The sequence below is a fragment of the Ascidiella aspersa genome, chromosome 8 (genome assembly GCF_963924565.1).
Source record: "Ascidiella aspersa chromosome 8, kaAscAspe10.2, whole genome shotgun sequence".
NCBI lineage: Eukaryota > Metazoa > Chordata > Ascidiacea > Phlebobranchia > Ascidiidae > Ascidiella > Ascidiella aspersa.
The window spans coordinates 21211761-21223828 of NC_139454.1; the positions used below are offsets into that span (position 1 = coordinate 21211761).

A 12068-nucleotide genomic window follows, 5' to 3' on the forward strand; every position below is an offset into this window, starting at 1 on the left:
AAATAATTTATATATATGACAATCTAGAGTAGGACATTTAACAAAAAAAGTAATAAAATGTCGAAAGGTCGTGAGTGTCAGTTATTGACCGTCCTACATCAACGGAATTCTAACATTAAAAATGTTACGGTTTGCCACTCAAGTCTAACCCATCATCACTTTTTCAATAAACTCCTCGTAGTTTACTTTATCATCTGCGTTGGTCAATTGAGCAAACAGTTGATCGACCTTTGCGTTGTTTGCAAACTCCAAAAGTGACGCCAGGGCGTGTCTCAGTTCGGCAGAATTGATCAAGCCGCTGCCTTCTGTGTCAAAGACACGTAGACCCTCAATAAAATCTTTCATATTTCCTTTTTGGGATTGCGTTAATATTTTCTGATACATGGGCAAAAATTCCTCGAAAGTCAGCGTTTTCGTCTCCATTTCGTCGGCTGTTGGATTGTTCAACAGTGTCAATACCTCAGAGTTGCTGACATCAGCTCCTAATGCACGCAAACAGTCTGCGAAGTCGCCATAAGCAAGTTTTCCATCACCGGTTTTGTCAAACAGTGCAAATGCGTCCCGGTATTCTGCGAGTGTGTCAGTCATATTTTTCTGTATCGATGCGGTTTGTTCAAATCTAAATTGTTCTAAAGAAGATCAAACGTTAAAAATCTACTGAGCGCTATAATATGTCAATATATGCAAAAAAGACTTTGCCTTGGCACTGCCTCTTGTTAATGACAAAAACGTAGTCTAAACAAAATAGCGCCTGGTTTTAGGTAATCTTATAATTGCGGTTCTGTTTAGAGTATTTCGATTAAAAAAAATGTTTTTGGTTGTTATTTGCTTTTTATTCTTATTTACATTCAAGATAATTCTAAATGTTAATACTAAAGCATAGGCGACATTCTACAATAGTGTTTGAAAATTATTTGAAATGTAAGAGCAAAAGTCTTCTTATTTTTTAGTTTAGATTTGCAGATATAATCTGCGCGATGCCCTGTGGTTATAGGCGCCTTACCTACATATTTCTTCTGCGTGTATACCACCACTATATTGCAATTCAAGCTTGTATCTTACCGAGTATCTTACCACTTACCACGTTTTACTACAAACCTACATAAGGTTTGTATATGGTTAACGCGAACAAAACTAAATGTTCGTTCTCACAAAGTTAAATATAGCGTCGGCGGCTTTTTTTGTTTCAATACAGACTAGGTTCCGGCATGATGCAACTTCCTTCACGTAATGCAGTAGAAAACTGTTATTCGTATATAAATTAAAGGTATTGTCCGATTTGTCGCTTTACGATGCACAATCCTTGCATTTCTATCAATATCAAACTGTCACCCGAACGTAAAGTGCCCCATTGTAAGTGGGTCAATTGCTGAAACGGATATTGAAGTATATTGGTTAAATGGTAATAAGTCTTGACATGCCATTGTATTATTTTGACTGTTTGTTCCGTCCAACTGCAGGACTAATCCACTAACTAACCAAAGGTTGTGACAAATAGGCCTGCCAATGTTGTAAAGAAGTTATTTTGAAATAACTATAGTCCCAGTTGAGTCCAAGCCAAGTGTTTCTAAAAAACAGCTAAGACCCAGTCCAACTCATCAGTTGCCCAATTCAAGTCCAAGTCGTCATTATTAGCCTACAGCAAGTCATTTTCTCGTCAAACCACTAATAATAATAATAAAACGATAAACCATTAGAATTGGCAAACTTGTCCTATTATAATCATTAATTCAACGAAAAAATTACAACAAAACAACATGGAGTAAACTTTTCGTTTTATGTGCAAAACGTGACATTCCCAGCTCTTGAAATTTGTTGAGGTCCACCTGCACACTTTAGTTTACATCACATTTTAATGAATACAAAGTTATTTTATAAATTACTGTCAATGTCTTATAGTTTGCATTTTATAGCCCTTTCTTTGGTTTGGTGAGAGTCTCTAAGTATAGGCCTATAGGCTGTTGAGTCAGGAAACGAAGTCAAAAGTAATTATTATATATTTTTTAAATACTTTCTATTTAAATAAATGGCAACTTTGTTGGGCCCAATAGCTATAATAGGTGATACAGATGTAAATAAGCCTAATTGACTTAAACCGAACGGGTTGTAACGAAACTGGGCAATTAACGTAATCATTTTGCCAGACAGCTATTTATTACGCACTAACAAGGTACGTGGACGTCGTTTTCTTTACTGCGGACCAGACGTCACCGCTTTGGGCAATCTATTTGAATACAAACATTCATATTCTCACAATTACACATACTGGGTATATATGCGCCCTGCGCAATGTGAATCATAATAACTTAACCCGGCTTACTCTGTTTCACTTCATGGGTTTAAATAAAGAGGCATTTCCTGTTATCGAGAAACGCTTTCAGATATTTCGCGTATGCCGTTTTTGCCATAAACAATATAACTCTAATTTTCTAATAATATATAAATTTTGCAATTTCTTATATAAACAAAATTTTATAGGTTTACATAGCAACCTTAGATAACATTGTGGGTGTTTCTCTCCACTCATTGTGCCTGTTGAAACGCTCATACCGCCAACTCTTTGAATGTATTTAGCCTTGGTAGAAGTGATTCATTAAGAGCAGTTGATAAAAATCTCTACATTAGTTTTTTAGATGAACTTTGATTGAAAAACGAGCCCAATCTTGCGATTAAGTTTACGAAAAGCGAAAAGAGCACGACTCACGTTTTTCAATAAAAAAATTGAATAATAAAAAAACTGTTTTTCAAAAAAACAGTTATAAACAAAAAGATCAAATCAAAACATACGCATTTACACCACTTTAACTTATGCTTTGTTTTCCAAACAGAAACATTCAAAAAATGGTGAAAAAGAAAGTAACTAAAACTGTTGAATATATCCACTTAATGGTAAACTCAATGTCATAATACATCTGCATAAAAAAATAAGAAGGAGAAAAAAACGAAGAGGTTAATTGCTAAAAAAGAAAAAAAATATAAATAAAGTAAAACTTTAGTGTAGCAAAAATATAAAAAATTTCAAGTGGTGGAAACAGAGGAAAATAATGAAGAAAGGATCAATCATTTTACCCAATGATAAATTAATTATCTGTTATATATAGTTAACATATATATAGTTAACATATATAGGCTCGTTTAAGCGTCAGCGTTAGTCAACATATTTACATAATTATTTCGTCGGATAGCCAGAGAGTTCAAACCACCAGTTGTCTGACGTCATTTCCTTCCTAAGTTGTTATCGTAGTACCAGCGGCGGCGGTAGGCCTCATATTGCACTGTCTGCAAAGATTTGAACACGATAAACTTTGCACCTAAAAGGTCCAGTCAAATATAAAACTCGTATAAACAAAGCGCCTTAATAATACCATTCGCAAAAAGTAAATCTCAATTTACGCAAGCACCTTTGACAAATGCACACGTCATGTCCAAGCCTTCAATGCGTTGCTTTAGAATAGATCAATTATACACACGGCGGAGAAAAAGAAGAGGATCATTTTTTTTTTCAAAAAAAAAACGCAAGAAAATATCGCCTCATTTTTCTGTTTTCATTTTACGAAAGTTAAGAGTTTTCAAATTGATTCCCTATTTTTTGAAAGCATGGGTTGCAAGTATGCTAAACAGGTCTTAAAATTATAAGCGCCACTAGCGCAGTGCATTCGATAGCTGGGTAAACGTAAGCGCACTTGTTTGGTAAGTCCACAGCCGTAAAACAGCAGACACTATAAAGCGCTAGCGAGCAAAATGTTGCCCGACAACTCTGTTATGCGTATAGGCTTTGTTTACGAAACAGCAAATACAGGTGCCTTGTTGAGCCAAGCTAGAACTGCTGGATTAAAGCTTTGTGTTTCCGCAACTTGAATTATCGCCACACTTATGGCTAACCTCTGAAAAGTTTCTGCTTTTTTATTGTCTATGGCATTTACATTGTGTACTTGAACGCTGGAAAGTTTGATACCAATATATTAATATTTTTATGGAATTTAAAAGGCAAGTGGTTTTAATTTCATTAAAATTTGCTACTGCAACATTTTTTCTACAAAAATCCTTTTTTCATTCCTATCTTTTGAAAAATAGTAAGTCATGATTCAATGCAGACTATGTTTTGTGTTTACTTATTTAATAATTATTGCATATGTTTTTTTGTCATTTAATTTACCACTGAACAGATGCACGAAAGCACACACAATTCATCTTTCAATCTTGGTTTTGAACTGTGTTTTCGAAAAACGTTGAGAAAATATATTATTATTTTGAGATTCTTGATTAAAGATATTTTTCATCTTATATCAAAGAATCGTTTTGATCAGTTTGCTCAGAAATAGGATTTACAAAAGGTATGATTTTTGTACGATGTAACCTAGTAACGTTTATGACGTAATTTATTACCAAGCCCCTCTAAAACAAAAATCATAAATCTTCCCCTGAGCGGTTTATTGGTGTTAACGACAGCTATCCTCAGTATTTTTGTACCTTCTCTGTATGTTGGTACCGTCTTGATTACACTATGTCAAAACTATTGACTGAATACTGTTATTCATACTATCCCAGTAAACAAAACAAAATCCGTAGGATATCTCACCTAGGTATACAAAGTTCGTTGCAATGACAGCACATTTTACCCAAAATATAAACATGAAGGCTAGACAATAACTTTATAAGGTGACAAAAGGAGATGGGATATATAAACTTATAAACTGGCCTGTTCCTGCACGGTCGCGTACGGTTGTATAACTTGTGGATGAAAAAAGCGGCGGGCATACATGTAATATAGCCCACCTAAAACACGTTCATGCACGTGGTTTTACGTTTGGTGACTTTTAAGTGGAAAACTAATGTGGCAAATTCTCAACCAATGCAATGGTCAGGAAAAGAGTAAGGGAAACGCAGTTTGGTAGCAAAAAATCAATATTTTGTTCGACTGACATTTAGCTTGTGATTATTTCTTGCTCTGTTTAATCGCTTGTCGAATTGCTATAGTGTATGTATACTGCATAGCATTACGAAAGACAATTTGGCTAACTGGATATGATTAAATGTATTTTTGTTATTTACCGTTGTTAACATTAAAGTTTGTGAAAGACTTTACAAACAGTCCACATTCAGCTGAAGCATTTTCTAACACAACAGCTTTATTCCGGAATGCGAATTAGCAATTGCGCGCCAAAGAAAGATCTAAGTATAAACTCCATTTCGCAAAAGGCGCTCAGTCGCGCAAGCGCTAAAATTTTGAATTTAATTCTGGTTGCCGCCAAACTGGAGAAGCGGGATGTCGCAAACGTTAACATCCCGCTTGCTCATAAGAGAATAAAGAAACAAGGATTGCTCTGCGACGCCGCCTTTTTTCCCCTTTACGAACAGCCTAGTAACCACGTGACCCATCAGCTGTTTGTAGTAAGCGGTAGCTACAGAATTGCGCCCAGTTCAAGCGGATTTCAAAATTTGAAACCGCGTGTTTTATAAAACTAGTTGGCGCTGAAATTTGAATGACACTGAAAATAAAAACTAGGCTTATATTTAACCTACACTTTTGTTGAGCCTATTCCTATTTTTTGAAACTGCAAAGTATCGTTATGTTAAATAAATGACCACGTTTTAAAAATTAATTCGAATAAACCAGTCGACTTTCCCTTTTCAAAGCACACATGAGAAACTCAGCCACGTTAACTGGCCTCAAAAACGAGGCTGTGTATTTGAACTGCGAACGACGGAAAAAATGTACTCAGCAGTGAGATGTTTCAAGATGTCCATCGAAAATGTCGCACATAAGGTTGGGCATGGAAATTCATGCAACGCAAAAGGTTTCACTGGAGGCGAAAAACATGATCGACGCAGCAAATGCGCAATATAAAATCTGTATTGAACAAAAGCATAAAAAACGTAATTTAGTCCTTCGAAAATCGACGCTATACCCTTTACAAGTGTGACGCTGAACGACACACTCCCATCGATTGTTTTTCTAAGTACATTGATCGTTTATTTTTTTGCTTTTGCCTTCTTAACAGCTGGTTTCTTTGCCTGCGTCTTCTTTGCGGGGGCCTTCTTTTGTACCTTCTTTTTAGGACTTGCCTTCTTGGGCGACTTTTTTACCGCTGGCTTTGTCGCCTTCTTTTTAGGTGATTTTTTAGCAGCTTTCTTGGCCGCCGGCTTCTTCGTGACAGCTTTTGGTTTCGCCGCCGGTTTGGCTGGCGCGGCCTTCTTTTTGACAACCTTTTTAGCCTTGGGTGCAGTGGCTGGCTTGGGGACCTTGAAGCGACCGTTCGCACCAATACCAGATGCTTGGTGCAAGGTACCAGCCTGAACCATACGCTTTAGGTTCACACTGGTCTGTTTTGTAACGTTGTCTCCAACCTTGTAGTTGTTTTTGATGTATGAGACAACCGCCTGTCTTGACGCACCTTTTCGTTCTTTGCTACCAGAGACGGCGGCCAAAACCATTACTGCAAACTTCGGGTGAGTGGCAGGTTTTTTCGGCGCAGCAGCTAATTTCTTCGGTGCAACTTTGGCAGGCATTTTAACTGATTTCTGTTGAGAATTTTACACCTTAAATATATTGTAATGCTGAAAATATAAAAATAAACATGTGAAAAGTCGTGAGGTTGCGAAAAAACAAAACTACTTAAAAAGAATAAGAACTATTATTAAAAAATCGTAAACCGTAGTGGCGCAGACTAACCTCAAGAGCTACGTTTGTCGAATAACAAGCTGCTGTCTACGTCAGCCGGTTATATGAACCGAGACAATTCAATTCCGTACGTCCGCGAAACGGTAAATATCGGTGGCTGGCAATGTGCAGAGTGGCATTGTGGCTGCGCGAAATTTGTGCTAAGTTGCTTCCGAAAACACGCGATTTAAACTACGCCTCAAATCTCTTTCGTGCAACAAGAAGTGAAATATAAAACCTGATGTTTTTAACATTCATCCCTGAAAAATTCGCGTAGTTTTAGCGTAATGATAACACTATTTAAAGTTAATCAAAAAATGGTTCACTATAGATAACGAATATTGTCGTGTAAGTGGTGCATGTTTTAGTCTACAAACGTAATTTATTACAATGTTTTTAAAAAATTTAGTCAATATTTAAAAATACGATATATTAGTTGTCTATTTCCATCATTTGAAAGAAATCTGTTAATCGGGCGATAGTGTGAAACGCTGTTAAAAACCTGTACCTAAGGACAAAAACGGCAGAAAAACCGGCTTGATGGCCGGCGACTAAAGAACATGCACAAACCGATTTGTTTCAATTTGCTAAATAAAAAGATAAATATTGGTACATTTTTTACAAAAGTCATAACAAAACATCTTTCTTGTTATATGTTTAAAATCTTATAAAGTTTTGTTGTAGTTTTACCACAATATCTTTGATTTGTTATCCGCCATTGATTACTGCTGCTAAACGACTCAGTACTGGATGAGAACGCATATGGCTTTTCGTGGAAACTGTTTTATGGTCAGAATTTTTCAGTTTTACCAAAAATTTAAGCCTCAAATCGATTGAAATTAATGTTTTGGTTTGCATTTTGTAAAATTTTAAATTCGTTGCGTGTCTTACCATATTTTGGCATATATGCCGTAAGTAGTATTAAGTAAGCAACTACTCCACTGGGAGCCAACATTTCGGTTATGTGTTTCTGGTTTTGATGCAAAATTATGTCCGCTTTCTATGTCCAAATCAACTTATCACATATAATTCATTCATTAGGCGAACACAGAGTAAAATAACCTTTCCATACAATGAAAATTGTGCATTTTATTTATTTTTCGTAAACACCATAGTGGCAGACTATTTGTCACATTTTATATAATTTGTCTGCTACGTAAAAGCAATTGGAAATTTTGCTGGTCAAAAAAAGTTTGCCATTTTTGGAAATTGACGTTTTAGTGTTGGTCAGCAAAGGTTTGTATAAGAACACTACTAAGGCATGCTATCTTTCGTTAGCATTTGATTCCCCTTGATGAATCGAGATATAGGTCAAAATAACCAGGATTACAAAAGTGCTGATGATTAGACAAAGCAGGCCTACTTGCTTTGTTGACAAGTAAATGCGATATAATAAATGTGTTTAAAAGAAAAGTACATACTGTTTTTGGTGAGTTTTAATGACATCAACATGGTATTGTAGTCATTACACTCCTAGGCAAAAGTTTTTTAAGCTTACAATATTTGTGATTGATTGATGATGTCACTAATGGCGAAGCGGAACATCGAATGATTAGAAAACCACTTGGTCGCTGGTTTGTAATGGAAAAAGCGGTATCTTTGTATTGTATGGTCGTTGTCATTTTTTCTCCTTTTTTTATATAAGTCGAACTAAAATTTAATACCGCTTTTTCAGAACAACAAATATTATCAGTTTATTCCATTTGTTTACAATACAGTTAAAGTCAATAAAAGGTGGAATCTGAGATATTTTAGCAAAGACTCTTAACTCGGTTAGTATGCCGCCAGTTAGTGTCTTTCTAATCTCGAATAACCTTTGTTGCCGATATTATTTGACAGCACTGGTCGTTATATTTTTCAAGGGCACGCACATAACACTATAAAATAAAAGGGGCTTAAAACAAAAGTATCCCGACTTGTATAAAACGGTTATCTGCAACCCTGCATCTTCTAACAAAACAAGAAAATAAAATACATTCGTCGCATATACAACGCAGTGGTAAACAGAAAATGGTAATATTTGTTAAAATTTAGTTGGTGCTTTTAAAACGAACACATTTTTATTTATATTGGTATTGGCAATAGTGCAATAAAAATTAGAAAATTTAATACTGTGAGACCTCTTTAACAAAAGAGACTAAATCGATTTGGCCTAACCCGACAACTAGAAGTAAATAGTTGTAAATTTAGCAACGCTGTTCTTTTACCTGCCTTTACGGTCAGTAAAGCTGGAAAACCGATATGTTCTCGAGTGCTCGACCAATTTAATCCTTTGCTTAATGCTCTTAAACAGCCATTTGTTGTTAGCTGATTACGACCTCATATTTATCCCCACTAACAGAGCAGTACAGCGACCTTCAATAATACATTTAGACGTAATAAATATAACATGAATGATTTTGCTTTGGGTAGCTATTTATGATGTATAATCGAATAGATTTTTTTTATAAGTTTGCATATCGCTGTTCAATTGAATGTAAATTTATTATAAATACTTCAATTTTTGCTATTGATTAAATACAATTGAAATAACAACTTTTAAAATTATGTTCCATGCGTGAATTCGCTGGACCTTAATAAAAACCAATTGGCCACAAAATGCCATCAAGCGTTTACAAGGCCACAGCATGGTACCGAAAGTAAAATGCTTCTTATAAACGAGTACAAGAGAAGGAAAACCACTAATGCATTCTGCATGGCAAACTTTGAAATTTCGAGCATAGCATGTTATTAGTTGACCTTCCAATATCGCACCAGCTGTATAACAAAAAAACACGCTGACCGAAAAGCAGAGAGAAACTTTAGTTTGAATTAGCAAATAAAGGTTGCAAATTTAGACGCTTTTAACATTTTCGTTGCTTTGCAGCCACACAATGGCGTCAAGCCCAATTCTTCCTCTTAAAAGCTCTTTAGCGACATGTTTGTTATTGGTGGATTTTGGTCTTAATTTATGTTTTCCACTAACGGTGCAAGAGAGCTTCGATTAAACACGTTAAATCTGTTTTTATTTATTGTCAATTTAGCGTATAAGGTGTGCTACGAGCAAGCAAGGAACTGACCCGTACGACGATGGCCGACGGCCACCTTAGTCATTTACACGCTTCTTGTTACACCTGACTCCAACGAGCAGGCCGCTAATATGCCTGTCCTTAACTTATTGTACTCTAGACAGAGTCACTTCACTCAGTTGTTGTTGCTCGTTGAGTATATTCACAAGTATCAGTATACACGATAACGTAACACGGTAACTCAAGCCGTTAAATAAAGTTGCATCCAATCGAATTGCATAAAGTATAATGAATCTCGGAACGTCGATAATGCTAGGTTCGGGTGTTGGTCACTCGTCAGTGGACCTCACGTGCATAGTGACGTCAAGTTGGCAAAGCAGTGCTGTAATGCTTGATAAAGGCTGCAGTCATCGTAACATTTAAGTTTATTTGCTAAAGGGAGGTTAATGTATAACTGACGTGCTATTTTGAAAACGTGCTTATTTGAAATGCAGCGACATTTTACAATTTTCACCCAAAATGTTAATTAATTTAAACCATGTAGCTATACAAATTCTGTTCATCCAAATAAGCCGAGGCTAGTCACAAAAGTTCAAGGGGCTTGAGCCTTTTCAAAATGCAGTAAAATCGAAAAAACGTAATAAAAACGTTAAAAATTTGTGGCTTCGGCCCATATGATACAACCAGTGATGGGATTTCAACCGATTCACGCGAACCACTTTCGAAAAGTGAAAAAGATAAAACGGTTTCTGGTGGCGGATCCAGGAAACTTGGCATATTTTAGGCAGGGAGTCTAACCCTTTGGATTCTATGGTATAGGTTCAGTCGGGTTCAGAATGTTTTTTAAATACGGATCAGTTTCGGTTTCAGAGCAATTTAAATGCTTCGGTTAAGGCTCCGGTTCGACTGATTTGTTTTCCAAACCGTTTTTTTAATGTTCCGGCTCGGATACAATATTGGTTGCGTTAAACCTAAATATGTGGGTTAATAAGTGTACAGAAATTATCGATTTCTAACTCGAAATTAAAAAGTTTCGTGAAGTGTTAGAAAACATGCAGCTCAGTATTAAAATATTTGAACAATACAAAAGCAACGTTTTATTTAATGAATATTTATGTTTTTTTCATAAAATTTAGAACTGGGATAACTTCACTCGGTAAAATACTTGTTATGACGCCATGCTGAAGTGAACCGCTTTTTTAATAGGTTTTGGTTCGGTTAAGGTTCAGTTTCTGTCAAACTACTCGGTTCAGTTCTGGTTCGGCTCCTTGAAAGTAAAACGGTTCGGGTTCGTTACGGTTCGAAAAAAAAACCCAAAACCGATTTATAAAGTTCCGGTTCGGGTTTGGTTAGACTTCATTATATTTGAAACGTTTTAAGGAAACATTTTAGCCCTAAGGCACCGTAATTATGTCGCATGTTGAATCGCGTAAACTCATGTACCAATTTACAAGTTGTTCTATTGGCCATTTTTATAAGTTAATTATCTAAAACTATGATAACATTTCCATGTGCTTAAGGTGTCGTACTAAATCGAAAGTGTTTAGTTTAGCGATTGGTGGATCTTGAAAATTATCCAAATTTTCCGCTATATGTACACTCGCCAATGAAGGAAAAAAGAAACCAAACTTGAATAGAAAAATGAAGACATTCTGCTTCTTAGACCATACGCAAACGTTCATCTGTAAATCCAAATATTTACTTTCATGTTTGGTTGAGCTTGTCAAAATTCTATTAATGATTTGCATTTTTATTACCTTGTGGATTGTATGGATTGTTGCACTATTAGGTGTACGAAATAAAGCAATATGAAGAAAGCTAAAGTTTACTATAAAACTTATATTTTTATACTATTGTGTTGATAATATTTTACTAATATCTAACAATTAGAATTAATTTTACATACAGATATTTAGTTAGTTTAACTGAAAAGCATTTGAAAATAGTAGGCTAATAATTAATCGTTGAAGTGTTCAAATAATACGAACAACAAAATACATTAGGTACAATATATAAAAGGTTACATGATTTAAGCACAGTTTCAATGAAGAAAATCTACAGAGAAATGTTAAAAAAACATAATTTTTTAAGGCCTACAATGACAGTTTTAAATGAACTGACATCTACTGGATTTGTTAGCCCCATGTTGTTGGTTGATATCGGTGCATTGCTTGCAATTGTTTACATTGCATGGACGCTGGCGGTGCCGATGATAAGAAGATACAAAACGGCAAAAGAGCTTGACAGCATTTCTATAGCATCGCCGACGCATTGGTTTTTCGGTAACATGAAAAAGGTGGACCTTGTAATACCGCTAGCAGAGAGTATATAGACTTACTGAAAGGCCACATAAATAGGTTTACAAACGATTTAGGCTACATATATTCCCTGTGCTATTT

At 35.5% G+C, this 12068-nt stretch overlaps 1 protein-coding gene and 1 pseudogene across 1 annotated transcript; both read right to left on the reverse strand.

Annotated features, from left to right (window-relative positions):
* Positions 1-144: 144 nt before the first annotated feature.
* LOC146136828 (myosin light polypeptide 6 pseudogene) lies at positions 145-588 on the reverse strand (annotated as a pseudogene).
* Positions 589-5656: 5068 nt separating this feature from the next.
* Positions 5657-6592, reverse strand: LOC146136829 (histone H1.0-like). The gene has a single exon (XM_083395425.1). It carries the CDS (start codon positions 6508-6510, stop codon positions 5974-5976), a length of 537 nt encoding a protein of 178 aa, XP_083251551.1. The 5' UTR covers positions 6511-6592; the 3' UTR covers positions 5657-5973.
* Positions 6593-12068: the final 5476 nt, after the last annotated feature.